At 38.1% G+C, this 15,785-nt stretch overlaps 1 protein-coding gene across 8 annotated transcripts in view; it reads left to right on the forward strand.

The window, feature by feature from the left end:
* fam13a (family with sequence similarity 13 member A) overlaps window positions 1–15,785 on the forward strand; it is a 49,866-nt gene that overhangs the window by 7,663 nt on the left and 26,418 nt on the right. For 7 of the 8 annotated variants that reach the window (XM_012918701.4, XM_012918706.3, XM_012918702.4 and 4 more), the window contains exons 4-8: window positions 1,303–1,483; window positions 4,209–4,356; window positions 6,765–6,857; window positions 7,558–7,644; window positions 12,520–12,764. In XM_012918701.4, the coding sequence (XP_012774155.2) occupies window positions 1,303–1,483; window positions 4,209–4,356; window positions 6,765–6,857; window positions 7,558–7,644; window positions 12,520–12,764 (754 nt within the window). The remainder of the gene's footprint in view (window positions 1–1,302; window positions 1,484–4,208; window positions 4,357–6,764; window positions 6,858–7,557; window positions 7,645–12,519; window positions 12,765–15,785) is intronic. The other variant, XM_012918703.4, reaches the window with a different exon arrangement.

The following is a 15,785-nucleotide window of genomic DNA, read 5'->3' on the forward strand; positions in this document are numbered from 1 at the left end:
ATTAAATCTTTCTGAATGCCAGGATTTTCTGCATTACACATTTTAACATGACAAAACTTTTAGAAGTATTAAAAAAAGTTGCTATTGCTATCAGATTTAAATCAAAGAACTTAAGACTGGTATTAATCTTTTTTATTTCAAATTAAAAGAAAAATAAATGATTTTGATTATCAGTGTTTAATGGCAGTCGTCAACGCTTTTGTTGTCTCTTCTTTGTGTATAGTTAAGTTAAATAACTTTGTACCATTGAGCTATATTTCATCACATATTTGTCTATAATACTTTTGCTATGTCTCTACTATATTTTCCCAGAGCTGCTAAAAATATTATATTATAATGTTTTTGCAACAACTGAAAGTTTTTCTAATTCTGCTGAAGGAGAAATTCAGACCTCACAGAAAAAGTATATGATAACCTAGTGTATATGGTTACATTTTGTATGTACATATGCATGCAACACGAGATGTATACTCTAATCAGCTCTTTCTGTAGAAACACCAGACCCTATTTTGGTTAAGTCAAGATCTTAAACACTACATAAATAACAACAACTAATACATTTTTATTCTCATTTAAATTAGTATCTTTAATTTCTAGTATACCTTCATGCATGGTGTTACTTTCTCTTGTATTGTGCACCTGTGTCCTGTTTCCTCTGTTTATGTGCAGTGTACACATCTGTTAAAGCACAACCTTTTTTTTTGCCCTAAAATACATCCATAATAAACATACAGGTGGACACACACACACAGAATCTGAACTTTACTCAGCTGTCACAAGAGCAGCCGTGAAAGCTCTGGGTGATTACTGCCCGTCTCCAAACTGAGACAGATGTACCCACATACCCACATTCGTACGCATGCATGCACATTCACATAGACCTACAGTGCACACTCACAACGTTTGCGTCACTAAGTCATTTGGGATCAGCAGTCGTATCCGTTTATCCACCTCTGACCCAATTATGTACCCCCAGTAATAGCATCAACATATTTTGAGGCAGTAATGCTCAGGTATTAGAAGTCACCATAACCCAAGATTAGATATTATAGAGGGATGATGGATTGAGCTGTTACTCCCTTCTGGAGATAGGCTGTAATAGTATTCATTATACTTGGAATTTTACTTGAATTTTTGTTAATTAATTCTGTGTAAACAGACCAAAGCAGAATGTCCTTGTTAATGAAAAACTTGAAGCACAAGTGCATTACTAATCTTTCCACTAAAGGTTGTTTGCCAGGGATTTCATAAACTACACACATTGAATTAAAAAAAAAATCCTATAACCTTTTGTATCTGTAGAGCGTGGTGGTGATGATGACACCTGGGCAGACGTGAGACACCTTCTCCTGCAGCTTCCAGATGTCCACTACAGTCTCCTGCACTACCTCTGCCATTTCCTCACCCTTGTGGAGAGCAGCCACAAGGACAACCGCATGACTGCCCTCAACCTCGCTACTGTGTTTGGACCCAGCGTGTTCCAGTGAGTGAAACATTTCTTTAGATTAGATGTGGTTAAACAGTCCAAATACACACCTGTGCACCATATCACTCCATGTAAGAGGGCATTTCTTCTTGCTGAAAGCTATAGTCACAGCCTTCTGGCCATCCATCAGTTTTCTTCCGCTTATTCAATCCACAAAGGCCTCGCTTGCCTTGTGGATTTGAACTCACAACCTCCTCCTGTTAGCCAGCACAGTGCTAACCACTACACCCACTGTACCTGGTGCCTCATTTATAAAAATGTGAGAATTTTACATTCAAATTTATACTTTGAATTTCCATTAAAAAAAATGCTTTTTTAAGCTGATTCTATGTTTTCTGTTGTGTATTTTTGTATAAATGCCTTTTCATACAGAGTTTTCATGTAATTTCACTGTTTACATGAAATAAATCAGTGTTGATTCCCCAGTTTTGTAGTCTGATTAATAAACAAGGGCTCTGCCTCTGTCACATTGCATTACACGTGAAAAATCCCTGATTCAAGACATAGACTCCTAGTGCCGCCCTCAATCCTGGATAAATGGAAAGGTTGCGTCAGAAAAGGCATCCAGTGTAAAATCCAGTGTTTGGCCAGAAGGTGATGCTGTAGTTTACTGAGTGAGTAGAGAAGCAGATTGTCAGGAGAGCATAAAAATGTCATGTTTTGAAGAATAAAGTGCTAAAAATAAAGGGTGAGGAAGTAGCAGAGGTAGCAGAAGAGTGAATGATTAGAAATTAAATATAAGTTACCACAAATTTTAAAGGCAGTCAGTAGTTTTTTTTGTTTTGTTTTTTTTCAATTAACTGACTCAGAAAGCTAATCAGTTTGATTTACCTGTGCATTTAAAATACAAAGCACAAGTTCAGCTTGGTACCCTGTTTGCAGATGTGAAAATGTTCAGAAATAAATTATACAGTATGTGGCCGTGTCTCAGGCTTCTGAGCTCAAGTTTTAAATTTTCTGATAGGCTTACTCGGTGGCCAGTTTTAATGTTAGTAAGCTATACTAGTTAGTAATAAATAGTATTTGCTAGTAGTAGGCTGGACCCCCTTTGTGCTATATGAGCTGCATATCCATGTTGTGAATCTCCCAGTCTTCACATCCCGAAGGTGCTGTATAGATTGAGACCTGGTGACTGTGCAGGCCTTTTGAGTATAATGACTCATTGAACCCGCTGATTCAAGAAACCAGTCTTTGTGACATGGCATCCTGTCCTGCTGAAAAAAGCAAACAGAAGACCGATACACTCGGGTCATAATGGGATGGTTGATAATAACTCACTCAATGTGTGCAAAGACCATACCATACCAAGACCAAGACAAGACCATACCATGTAACTGTAGTGTTGTCTAGACTGATAGCCAGTGGGAATCTCCAGCGATAAATTGGTTAATTAAGGCCGGGATTCCTGTGGAAACTGATATAAGAGACACTGTAATGGATACTCTTTCATACTGTACAGTCTGTTCTCTTCAGACTGTGTAAAGGTTATATAATTAGACCTACAGATAGGCCCACAGCCCGGTGTACATCTCACACAGCTGTTCGGCAGTATCATACAAACTTGTTATAGAAGCTGGATTCAGTCTGACAACTTGGGGACTTACTTTCTATTTCAGTATCAAGATTACAGCTTAGTTGCATTTGTTCCATACAGATTGTTGCTTTTATTGCTGCTGCTATAGTCAGTTTCAAAGGGCTAGTCCACCCATGAATTCAAGTTATGTTGTTTTGGTGTTAGCTTTAGATCTACAGATGTCTGATTTCTTCTTAAATTTAATGAAAGTGACACTTTTTTTCTACCAAACTACACATAATTCCTTATTACTTTACAGAAATCCATGAACAGGGCATAATATAAACATTAATGCTTCCCATTAATCCTGGGTCGGACCACCTTTTTGCTATATGAGCAAAGGTGCTCAATAGAATGAGATCTGGTGACTGTGGAGGCTTTTTGAGTACAGTGAACTCACTGAAACCGCTGCTTCAAGAAACCAGTTTGAGATGAGGTGAACTTTGTGACATGGCATCCTGTCCTGCTGGAAACAGCAATCAGAAGACAGGTACACTTGGGTCATAACGGGATGTTATGTGTGCAAAGACCATATCGTAACACCAACACCAGGATGGATCCACGTTCTTATTTTGTTTATGCTTAATTCTGACCCTGGCATCAGAGTGTTGCAGCAGAAATCAAATTTCATCAGACCAGGAAATGTTTAAAGAGTCTTCTGCTTGAATTTTGATTAACCTCAACTGTAGCCTACATTTCCCATTCTTAGCTAATATGCAGGGTTCAGGGGATGCTCTTCAGCATACCTTGGTTGTAATGAGTGTTTATTTGAGTTAGCTTGAGGCATTCAACACAACATTTTCACCCGTTGTGCTTGAAAATCCCTGCAGTTTCTGAAATACTCAGACAAGTCCATCTGACACCAACAATCAGTCACTTAAATCAGCTTTCTTGCCCTTGTGATTTGAACTTTAGTACTTCATCTTGACCATTTAGTTGCTGCCATGCAATTGGCTAATTACATATTTGTGTTAATAAGGAGTTGAACAGGTGTACCTAACATACTGGCCATTGAATGTAGTTCCTATTAAAGTGCTCACATTAGTGTTTATGGATATTTATTTGGTGCTCATTTGAATGACCTTTCCCTTTAAAGAATTTCAATTAAATGTCATCTTTTTGCTTTTACTTTATTTTATTTTATTTTAGCGTGGCTCCTGGATTTGAAGCACTTAAGGACCAGAACATCTGTAACAAGATCATGGCCAAACTTATCCAGAACTACAACAATATCTTTGAGACCAACACAGACAGAGAAGACTACGCAAAAGAAGAGGCATCGCCTATCATTGCCGAGGTGCGGTATACTCACAGAAGCACCGGAAAGTAGTGTTTATGTGAAACAGATCACTGTTTACATGAAATAAATGAGTGTTGATGGTCGGGGCAATGCTTTGCAGTTTGGTAAGACAACTTAATGATTCACATGTCGTGCCCATGCACTTTAAACAGTGTGACTTCATCTATGACATCATCTTCTGCCCAGTCACCTGGATGATTGATGGCTTACACAAGCAGCCTTGTGTAATGTCAAGGTAAAAATGATTGAATTATTGATCTTATATCAACAGGTGGCTGTTTTCAGTCCTTGGTTGTTTTTGTCTGTTGTCTGCTTTGATGACTGATGTCTATTGATCAGCTGGTTTGGTTTGCCAGTTTATATTCAGGTTTATTTTCATCACCATTTCATTTCTTTTATGAGATACACATAATTACCACATAATTTTTATGTTCCTGTAATGGTTAATCCGCCAGCATATGCAAGCTGTTTAGTCGAAATTATATTTTTAAAGCTAAAATGTAATTACCGTACTGTTGGCTGGCCCTAACTTTGAGTATAAAAACATGAATTCAGTTTGGTATTTGCCTAATAAACAACAATGTAATTTTTAGCTTTTTTTAATTGATTGATTGAATCTTTCTTTTGAACATGTTGAAAAAGTACAACAACATAGAATTCAAAAGAGACAAACAAACAAAGCAAAACGAAAGGAAAACGAGCAACCACAACCACAAATAACTTTCATGTTCAAAAAGGAGCAGGAAGAAGCATCAGCTTATTTAACCCCACCCCCTTTCCACTATCAAGTAATCAATAGACTACAGAAATACCTCCTTACAATTACATTATATTTTACATGTATTTTTTTTTATTAATTATATGTATATCTATCTTTCTATCTATCCATACATACATACACATACACACATATACACCTTTTCAATAACCCCAGTAACACCTCAAAGGAAACACAACCTACAGATATACATACCCATACCAACATGCCCGTGCACCCTCACACACATGAAAATATTGGACAAGAGCACCCTATCAAATCTCTACCTCCTCCTTCCTTTAAACATGTTGTTGACATATTTATAAATTATTAATGTATAATAATTTAGATATTCCAGGTGTCCAAAATTAAGTGTCATTGTGTATAAATTTCGTGAGCTAAAGGGGAAAAAAGCTGTATTTTTAGCTACGTGTCAAAGCATTGCCCAGCATTTATGTTGTGTAACAGTATTATCTTAATCATATGTCTGTCACCATAAAAGTCACTATAAACTGTAACTCAGTATAGAATGAATCAATTTTCACCCAAAGAGACTGCATATGAAAGCAGTAAACAAACAAATTAATAAAAACATTAACATGTTTTATTAATTATTTAATTGTTTAAAGATCCAATTAATATTTGAGTGGCGTAGAGAAGCCTACCGAATATTTACTGAGAACAGCTTCATTTACCACTATCTCATGATTAGCAGAATTTAGAGACCAGCCTTTTTTTTTTTATCTCAGTGTGCAGACATCAACAGTGTCTCGATTGTTGATTAATGCCTGTGTCGGGCGTGTGAAACGTGACACTGGCCATCTGATGAGCAGCTACTGATGGTGGGATCTCTCTCTTGTTTTGACCTTTAGCCTCTTCTTTCATAGCACTCTCCTGTCATTTTTAACACCATTAAGTCTTGAGTCTGTGACCTATGTGACGTCATGAAAAAGCAAACATTACAAATGACCTGATCAAATTCAACTTAATAAATTCCAAAGGTCCAGATTACTTGTAACACTAAAATTAAATCTGCAAAGACTTTAAAGACGTGTCCTTTTTTGTGATATCATCATCCGATCACAAGCACCTGTGCTGTGTTGTGAATTCCTGTAAGGGCATTGACACTTGAGACACTGATGAGCAGTAGGAAATCCCTCACCCAGAAAAGATTGTCTAACATACAAACATGCACATATACACAAAAACACTAACACACTAACACACACACACACACGTGACCTGCAGAGGCATCATACCTCCTGACCTTCCTTGCAATGCCTGTGAACATAGCACACATGATCGGTGGTTTGCCTTTACTTCCAGTTGTAAAATGCAGACCGCCAGCACGTGTGCACGGCAGTTTTTAGTGATCGTGTGTGTTTGAGGAGGCAGACTGTCATGCTGTTTAAATCTGTGCTCAGCTGTGTTGATAGGAGCTATTAGAATAAAACACAACAGCAGAACCCACCTACCCTGACATATTTCACATCTACTATATATATGAGATTCTTATTCCATGCATAAGGACTGGAGAAAAAGCTTCCTGGCCTTTATTAAAGATGAGACGTTACCTCTTTTGTTAATTGGCTGTATGTAAGACGTGTATTACAGATGTGACTCTCCTTTGTCCTCTTTCTTGTACCAGGAGACTCAAGTGGCAGATGCAGACACAAAGAATTCATCCAGCCATCTCGATGCAAAGACAATAACCCCACTTACTAGGATGAAAGTAAAGCCTGTGTGTTTGTGTCTTTGTTTATGCATGTATTCATACCTGTTATGAAAGAAGAAATCTGTCCAGTGTGAAGTGTGTGTTTGTGTGTGTTCTCGTTTATGCCTGGCATTCCCAGATCTGCCTTCCAAGAACCTTTTAAATTCCCTTACATAGTCGCTTTTACAACAGCACTATAATCTGTGTGACGCAATTAACACAACATGGGCATGTTTTGGAAAAGCTGTTTTGTAATGCTATATTTGTGTGCGTCTGTGTGGGTTATTGTGTAGTGACTAGCGTATACCACATGCAATACCACATGTATTGTTTTTTCCTGTCACTCAGTGAAGCAGACGATGACCTTTTTAGTAGTTTGCGTTTTGTTGCTGATAACTTATCAGGTGACCAAGTTCAACCTAAATTTAAAAAGCATTAACATTTATTCTTCTAAAACATTAACAGCTGTAGATCTTCACTGCTCACAATACCACCCACTGGAGTTTTATGATGCAGCGTAAAATTATTTTAGTGACTCAGTTGTCTTTTTTTTGTTTAAATTCTGTTGTTTCAAAACAGCTTTTTGAAGTGTTTACACCTTTCTTGATGAATGCAATGCTATTTCTGTGGTTTACATTCATACATACCTTCTAAAGTTATTCAGATAATTTTACTATGTACTATAAATCTCATTGTCTGCTGTTATCTGTGTGTACACCTTTTCAAGATTGGCCACCTAAACCAAACAGGAAATGCAGATCTTCCGAAGAAATCCTGCACCAACGCTCCAAATGCAAAAACAAGAAAAAAGAAGGTACAAGAGACAACCACGTGTCAGCATGAATAATTGCACTGTTGTTTTGGCCTCCTAGTTTATTACATTTTATTTCATATTTCATATATACATTTATAGGGCTTCTTATCTGCTGTATTGCCTTAGTGCTGATTACCCTGAAGTTATCTCTCAGACTGCCTGCGATGCCTAAACCCCTCTGCTTGGTCACGTGACATGATTTGATAAAGACAATTTGCTACAGGAAACAACGGCATAGTTATTTGCAGAGAGAGAAAAACAGTGGCTTTGGTATGCTGTCTTACTACAGATGAGGCCCGACACTGAAATAGGCAATTAGGGGCAAAAGGGCAATAAAACCCTGGAGAATTCCTGTCTGTGCACATGTTTTACAAACTGCTCAGGAATCATTTATTGGAAAGATGTATTTGTAAAGTATAAATTTCTCCTTTAGTCAGTTGAATTGAATGATAAATTATTATTATTTAGTATTTTATCACATATGCAGTTCAATGAGAGTAATTTTCTTAAGGTTGGTTTCAGCTTTGAGACACATTAAAATGATCTTGCTGTTTGTTTTGAGCGTAGTTTAAACAAAGCTCTGAAGCCATAAATGTGTTTATCATATCCAAGCTTGTGTCACTGTGAGATAAAAGAAATGCTGACTGATAGCAAGTTAAGCTCAGAAGGGTAAAAACATCTGCCGATGAAGGACGTTTTGCTTTCATTTGTGCCCTGCAAAGAATTTTTTGCTTTCTAGCAGAGGTTGTGTAGAAAACTGAAGAGTATTTTTAAACGTTTCACTTCAACCTTCGTCTCTGGCTTCACAGTCTGTGCGTGTCAGTGTACAGCTAAGCGACAAATGAAATACACTTCCAGTGAAGGTTAACGTTCGCTCATTGCTTTTCAGGTTTCTGCTGCTTTAAAGTTTTATTATAACAAATGTGACAAAAGAATTTAGCTAGTGTTTAGATAAAGTTTTTATAAAAACTTTGTTCAAAATTGGCTTCATCCAGTTTACATCTGTATGTGACTTTTATTAAGACGTGTTATTGTGTGAAAAATTACATCAAGTCAAATAATCACATGCCAGTAATCAACCCGAGCACACATGCGTACGTGCTAAAGCAGTCTCTGGCATCCTCCGCGTCTGAACACTGGGCTCGCTTGGTCTTGTTTTGAATGGCATTTGGCCTGATTTTTGCACGCAGGCTTGGCAACCCTGATTATCATTAATAAAGATCAACAATTGGTTCTGTTGTAAAATGCAGCACAGTAATAATTTACAGATGCATGGCGTCCACAAGATTAACTGTTTTAATTTGTGCTTAACTCAAAGTATTCAGGTAATCATTTTACTGTTTTTGTCTGAAGTAATATCTGAGTACTCTGTATAAGAATGCAACTAGTGCTTATTACTAAAAAGGAAGGTCAACAGGGAAGCCCTCACATTCAAGAGGGTATAATGATGAAATGTTCATACAGTTGCCCAAAAGACAAATGAAGTAATCTCAAAATACAGTTTAGTGTAAACAAAGCAATCAGCTGCACTTGTTTGTACTGTTGGCTTGTTTTATTTATTTTTTTCATCTACTTTTTATGTTTCTATGAAGTTTTAAAATACAAAGTAATAGATAATGGAAGAAAAAAGTCAAATATTTTCTCTGAAGTCTAGTGCAGTAGAAGTAGAGTTTCATAAAGACAATTCTCCAGTAGAATACGGGCCTCAAATTTGCACTCAAATAAATGCACTTAGATACTTTACACAACTAAAAAAAGCTGTATAGCTTTCCCATTGATGGTTGCTAAGAGCAACAGCATGTTCGACTTAAATGTTCGACCATCAGCAGCAAACTAGTGACGTCTTTTGCTTAGGAGCCAATGAACCACTAAACCCATCAACCTGAACGTCCAGCTGCTGAGTCTCATTACAAAAGCTCACAATATCCCATTCCTGGAAGTCTTAACTTCCTCTCAAAATTAAAATGGTGTTCACAGATAAAAGACTGACCTTAAGAATTTATCAAGCGATTCATGGTCACTTTAAATATTAACTTTTATTGCTATTGTTTCCCTGAGCCTCCAGTAAAAACTCACTTTCCCCATAAAGCTAAGCTTAGGAGGGGTTTGGCTTCTTTACTGCTTAAGAAAACATATTAAGTGTTTGTTTTTTAAATGATCTCCACTCACACATTTCTACCAGAGCTACACCAGGTTTCTGAAGTCCTCTAAGGACAAAGTCTTGTCAGTCTATAAAATACTTTTTATTAGCCTCAGGTTATGTCTAACAGTAAAAGAAAAACACACCCACTTACTTAAATTGGAGAGCCTTTAATCTGTTTGTTGTATCTTCTAGATTTATCATACACCTCTTTTAAACTTGAAACTTGTGTTTTGTTTGACCAACACATTTATACTCATACATGATCTTTGGACTGTAAAACAAACAGCTGTTACTGGCAGAGTATTAGTTATTCCCTCTTGCTGAAAAAACAAAACTGTCACCGTGGAAAATCACAGAAACGCTTGAGTGCTTTTTTTTTTAATTGGCAGATGCCCGCTTTTCTTCTTTTAAAGCTCAAATGTTTATATCAAGACCCACCATTTAAAACATTCATAAGAAAAGACTGTGGCAATTGTGCAAGCAAGAACAGGTATGGATCACGTTGCACCATCAAGTAAACAGAGTTCAGTGAGTACTTGTTTTGTGGCCAGCCACAGCTTCCTTTTTTATTGTAGCAGGTTCAGAGAGAGAAAACACAGAGTTCTAAATATTTCATTTGGCTTTGTTTGAAGTCTTTTGAGATTTTACTCACAAATTATAAGTTAATCCATGATTTAGAAACCAGGTCATATCCTCATTTAGGTTTGTCAGGAATTTTTGGTCTCTTTTGCTCCTGATTTTTGTTCTAAATGCGTAGGCCAAAACCAAAACCGGGTGTTTAGCCCTCTGTTTGATTTGTATGGCTGTGCCTTTATTGAGAGATATAACATGATTTCATGTTATCTTCTGGCTAAAACCGCAGTCACACAGGCCTACAGGCCAGTCTGCAACCCCTGGCCACAAATGGACATTCTCTGACTAGTTGGAAGTTGCTAGGCTGTCGCCAGGTGAAACTGATTTCAAAAAGGGTGCTGCACCAAAATCCTCTCTACAACACAAGCAAAGTGTAGCTGTTGACTGGAGTTTGCATGGAAGGAACACTCACAAACTACTTATTGAGCAATAGAAAAAATCTAAAAAACAAACAGAGATTGCTCACTTTTCACAGTAAAAGTTGTACCATAAACAACACGTTTCTAATGGCACAACTGTTTGCAGAAGAGTCAGTCGCTTCCGTGCAAACCACAGTCTGCCGCTGCAATCCTGTAGCAGCCAAAGCATTCACAAGGAGTCAATTTTACAGCAACAGCCAACTTCCACAACTGCTCTCTAAGCAGTAGTGGAATATGCATTTTTCCCTAATAACTAGTGGCTGCTATTTAGTCACCAACAAGCTTCTAGCACGATTCAGTTTAAATTTTTAGCTAATCCAAAACTGAAGAATTGATGAACTCATGCCATGGCAGTAAGTTGTTTGTCCATCCTCAATTCACACGAATCATTGGCTGCTGGTCAGATTTTAGTGAAATTATCACACAATGGTTACCTGTCTTCATCAAAATTGTGCTCAAGGTCGAGTCACGTTTATGATTTTATGGGCAGTAACTTGTGAATTGTGATGGACTGTGAGCAGAATGACTTTTTGTTTTTGAACACAAAGTTGTTTTATTAGAGACTGGAGAAATGTATTTATGTGTTCATTTATCCAATTGGATGTTGTTTAGTAGTAAAAGAAACATTAAAAATAAACACTAAAGATATCTTTTTATTCAAAAAAAGGAAAATACAAAAGTAGAACATCAAAACACAGAACGTAAGGAAATACAGTAATATAGAGAAACCAGGCTATGGTAACATCTTACCTTTACCAAACACTGAAGTCCATTAACACAACACCCATTTCTACCATCTCTCACCATGACGTCTCCCCAGAGTGTGATGCAACATGCTTCAATCCTTTGCTAAAAATAAGCTGATGTCCACATTTATTTTCCCCCTTTTCCTCCCCTGCAGTTTTCCTGTGAACGACCGATTTAGCTGAATCAATCACAAAGCTCTGAGGGGCAAAATCCATACCAGGTCTAGCTAAAGAAGTTTGTTCGACTAATAATGTTCCCAATGATCTGCCCATTAAGTGCATCAGTGACTAAATGTCTAAATGGGTTGCTGCATTCATAGATTATTGTACAGCCCATTAAGTTAAACCCCAAAATGGAAATGTTCCTCTGATAATTGGTACAAAGACGAAAAAGCCTTTTAATTCAGCCTGCACACGCTCATCTAAAGACAAGCCCATTTTAGTGTTGGATATTTCTGGCCATTATCAATAGTTAAGCTAGTGTCAGACCCATTTGATGCTCCCCACAGCCAGCTATTCAGCTTCAGTGTGCGTGAGCAGCGAGTGCTCTCCACATGAGCGAGAAGAAAGCTCTTCGGCACGTTTCTCCTTGGTTTAGCTGGTCGTGACTCGGAAATGAAAAAGGGTAGTTCTCAGAATGTGGCTGTAATTAGGTTAAGATTCTTTTCCTATACAACAGTTGACGGCTCACGCTGTTTGTACCCTCTCAGAGTCAGCACGGTAAGGTTTATAAGATAGCTCCTTTTTTCCCTAACCCTTTTCCAGAAGATCCTCGAATGCATGCTTTATAGTTTATAGCAACCTGAGCAAAGGTGTCACGTGTGCATTTCTGTGTGTTTGATTGTACAGAAATGTTATCGGCAGTGTATCAGTTGCCTCCCGTGCTATCTCAAATTTCCCCTCACGAGACCTCTCACCTTTCTCTGTGACACAGGTGAGGAAAGGGAAAATTGACAGCATGACTCAAGTGGTCCCCCAACCCAGCCTCTCTTCCAGGGTGCCCTACCACGCAAAACCTTTCTCCATACCAATAGTTTTGCCCCTAACCTCAGAGCTAAGGACCCCCAGCGCAGAAGCAATGGAAACTACACCCATGTCTCACCAAGCCACCTCAGACACTGCCTCCCACGTCGACCCTCACGACGTCAGCCTCTCTGAAAGCATGAAGGGCCTCAGCAGGTGAGTGTGTCTGGTGTAAATTATAAAAAAAAAAAACCCCATTATCGATGGCTATGTGTGATTTATGTTTAAAGTGTTATTTGTGAATCTTGTTTTTCAAAAGAGTTTAAAAACCAGGCTCATTTACTCTGAAAAATGTGGCCAGCCACTCTTTCAGTTTTATGACTTTATTAGCATCACAGTATTGTCTGCATGATGCTTATGACTGGTGTAAAATCATGTAACACACACAGCCACACACTTCACTGCTAGATGCCTGCATGACATTAAAAGATACCTTATGGAGTGAAATATGAAGGAGGGGCTCTTTTAGTGGTAAATAGTTCATGACTCCTGTATACATATGCAATGTGGTGTTAACCAAAGAACCTGTAGCCTGAGCCCGGTGGCAGCGTTTGTTTGGCGTGCAGAGCAGCCTGTCACAAGAAGCTGAAACTGGAAACCTCTTGGTGTTAAGTGCCGTCCTGGAATAGCAAGACTGCAGCTGTGTCTGTTGTTGAGGTTTTGCTTTAACTCGGAGTTTAGAGTAGAACTGCGTTCAATTGAACTTCACTCGTTGGCCAAAAATCACTACTATACTATTTAACATTAGCCTTTTTTTAAACATGCTACTATTTATCCCAGTTTTTCTCTTTACATAGTGATAAATCAAAAGTGCGTAGAATTGGATGCGGGAAGTGGAAAAACTGCAAATTATAAGATATGAGCATGTCGCATGTGATGCTTCCAAGTATTTGGATAAAAAAAGGTGACGACGTTTTTGGCTTCTGTGACCTTTAGTATAACATTAATCAGTGTCTGACTCCTGTCATCACAAGATCCTTTTACGCGTTACATAAAAGTTTAGTTTGACACGCAAACATAGAAACAGAGACAGCCATGCGTCCTATGAATGAGCAGAAAAAGTATTTGCCCCCTTCCTGATTCTTTTGGGGGGATATCTGTTATTCTTACATGTTTCAGATCATCAAACAGATTTTATTATAAGAAAATCGCGTTTGTAAATGATGATAATTTCATTTATTAATTGAAAAAAGCTATCCAAGCCTTGCCCTATGTGAAATATATTCATTAACTGTGAATAATCACATTTGTTTTGGTTTTTTCAGAACGGTGAGTTCAGTGATACGAAATCAGGAAAAGGGCGATATGTCTTTCACAGCACTGTGCTGCAAGGGTTTATATACATATAGCCAAGATCATGCACTATATTAACCCAGGTGCTGGAGTCAGAAATGCCTGGAATACATTAAAACCATTCTGTGCTTCCAAGGTGGCAAATGCTTTTGTCACCATGTCAGAGTGAGAATAAATCTTCAGGTGGATTTTCCCCACACCCTAAAATTCTCCTGGTCCACTTGTATCTGGTGGCTGTTTACCGAGTACCTCCATAATGTGCGTCAGCAATCTGAACTCACTGGTATTTAGTATTAGGCACATGCGATGTGCCAAAAGACTTGAATTACTTCACCATGTCTAATGCAAGAAAGCAGCAGATGCTCTATAGTCGTGTCTAACAAACTGCACTGTGGTATTTTTTGTGGTGTTTATAGAAATTTAATTTTCTGTTATCATGTGAAAAAATGCTTTACCATATAAGTCAAAATGATAATTTTCCACAAATATAAATCTGTGTTTTCATGTCTGTAGCTGTAACTCATGCCGGGCTGGCAGCTTGCTCTCGCTTTCTGTAGGTATGTGTCAAAGAAGTCTGTACCAGCATAGTGCTGCTTATACCACAGCTGGACCTGAACTGTTTTAGATCCAGTTTAGCTAAAATGAAAAGAAAAGTGCAGATTTATCTTGTCCAGGATAAGTTTGATTAAAATATGCCTAAAAATATGCTATACTTTTTTAAGGGAATAAAATGGGAAATCAGTTTAGTTTGCATCAAATTGATGGTAAAGAGAGCACCACATCATCGTTGTTTGTTGTTGTATCATATTAAATCTAACACATCGTTTCACAAACTGCTCCCATCCCGGGTCTTCACCACAGACTTAAGATCAAAATAATCCTTCTCAGGAGTTCCTGGAAGTAGCTCCACTTGTTGTCCACTTTGCTTTTTTTCTCTTCTGTATGTATCAGAATCCTCCATACACTAAGTTTGTTTGCCTCCGGCCGTCACCTGTACCTGAAATATATCACATTAATCTGATTCATCGTACAGGCCACTCTAGCCAGCATAGCAGAGTCATGACAAGCTGTTATTCTCTTAGCATTGCATTGTTGCACACTGGGAATGCATACTGGCTTTTCTGTTGAGTTGCCATGGTTCAGTGAATATCATGATGTAACCGCTGAGATTCTTAGAAGCCCGTTGGAAAAAGGTGTGAGTGAGGAACATTGCAGTGTGCTGTGAATGCAGGTTCCCTGTGGGTTAGCAGTATTGTTGGCCGCCTGTCAGGAGGTCCCGTCCATCAGCCTGAACATCAGACAGCACACACTGTATTTGTAGAAAGAAGCTGCTGGCTAGATCAAACTGGTTTTCTAACAAATTGCATACTGGTGTATTTTTTTTTCCAACACTCATATGAGACGGTGGCCGTCAGCTGTCACTCACACTGTAAGTAAGGTAAATATTTTGCTTGGCGCTCTGATCAGATTTGTGCTTATCAAACTAATAACTAATGACTGTCATATTTCATTTGTAAACCATCTAGACTGAGCTTCTGTGTTACCTTAACAATGTAATAAATATGTAGTGAATATAAAGGATATACAGTACAAGCAAAAGCAAAAAGTTTGTGCATTCAGTGAAGTCATGCTAAATTCCACTTTATGTTTGCAGCACCCGCTCAGATAATGGGTTTACGTGGCTTAATTTTAAGATTAGCAATGCAAAACACAGTGACAGCACCTACAAAGTAATGTCATGGAAAATGTTCACGTCGAGATTTTTAATCGTACGTCTCCTGTTGTTGTCGTTGTCGTGTGTAATGGAGAAATTTGGGGTGGGGGGCAAGGTAAAGAAGGACTCGGTGAAAGCAAAAAAACTTACAGCTAGATTTTTTAGGTGAA

The sequence above is a fragment of the Maylandia zebra genome, linkage group LG6 (assembly GCF_041146795.1).
Source record: "Maylandia zebra isolate NMK-2024a linkage group LG6, Mzebra_GT3a, whole genome shotgun sequence".
Classification (NCBI taxonomy): Eukaryota; Metazoa; Chordata; class Actinopteri; order Cichliformes; family Cichlidae; genus Maylandia; species Maylandia zebra.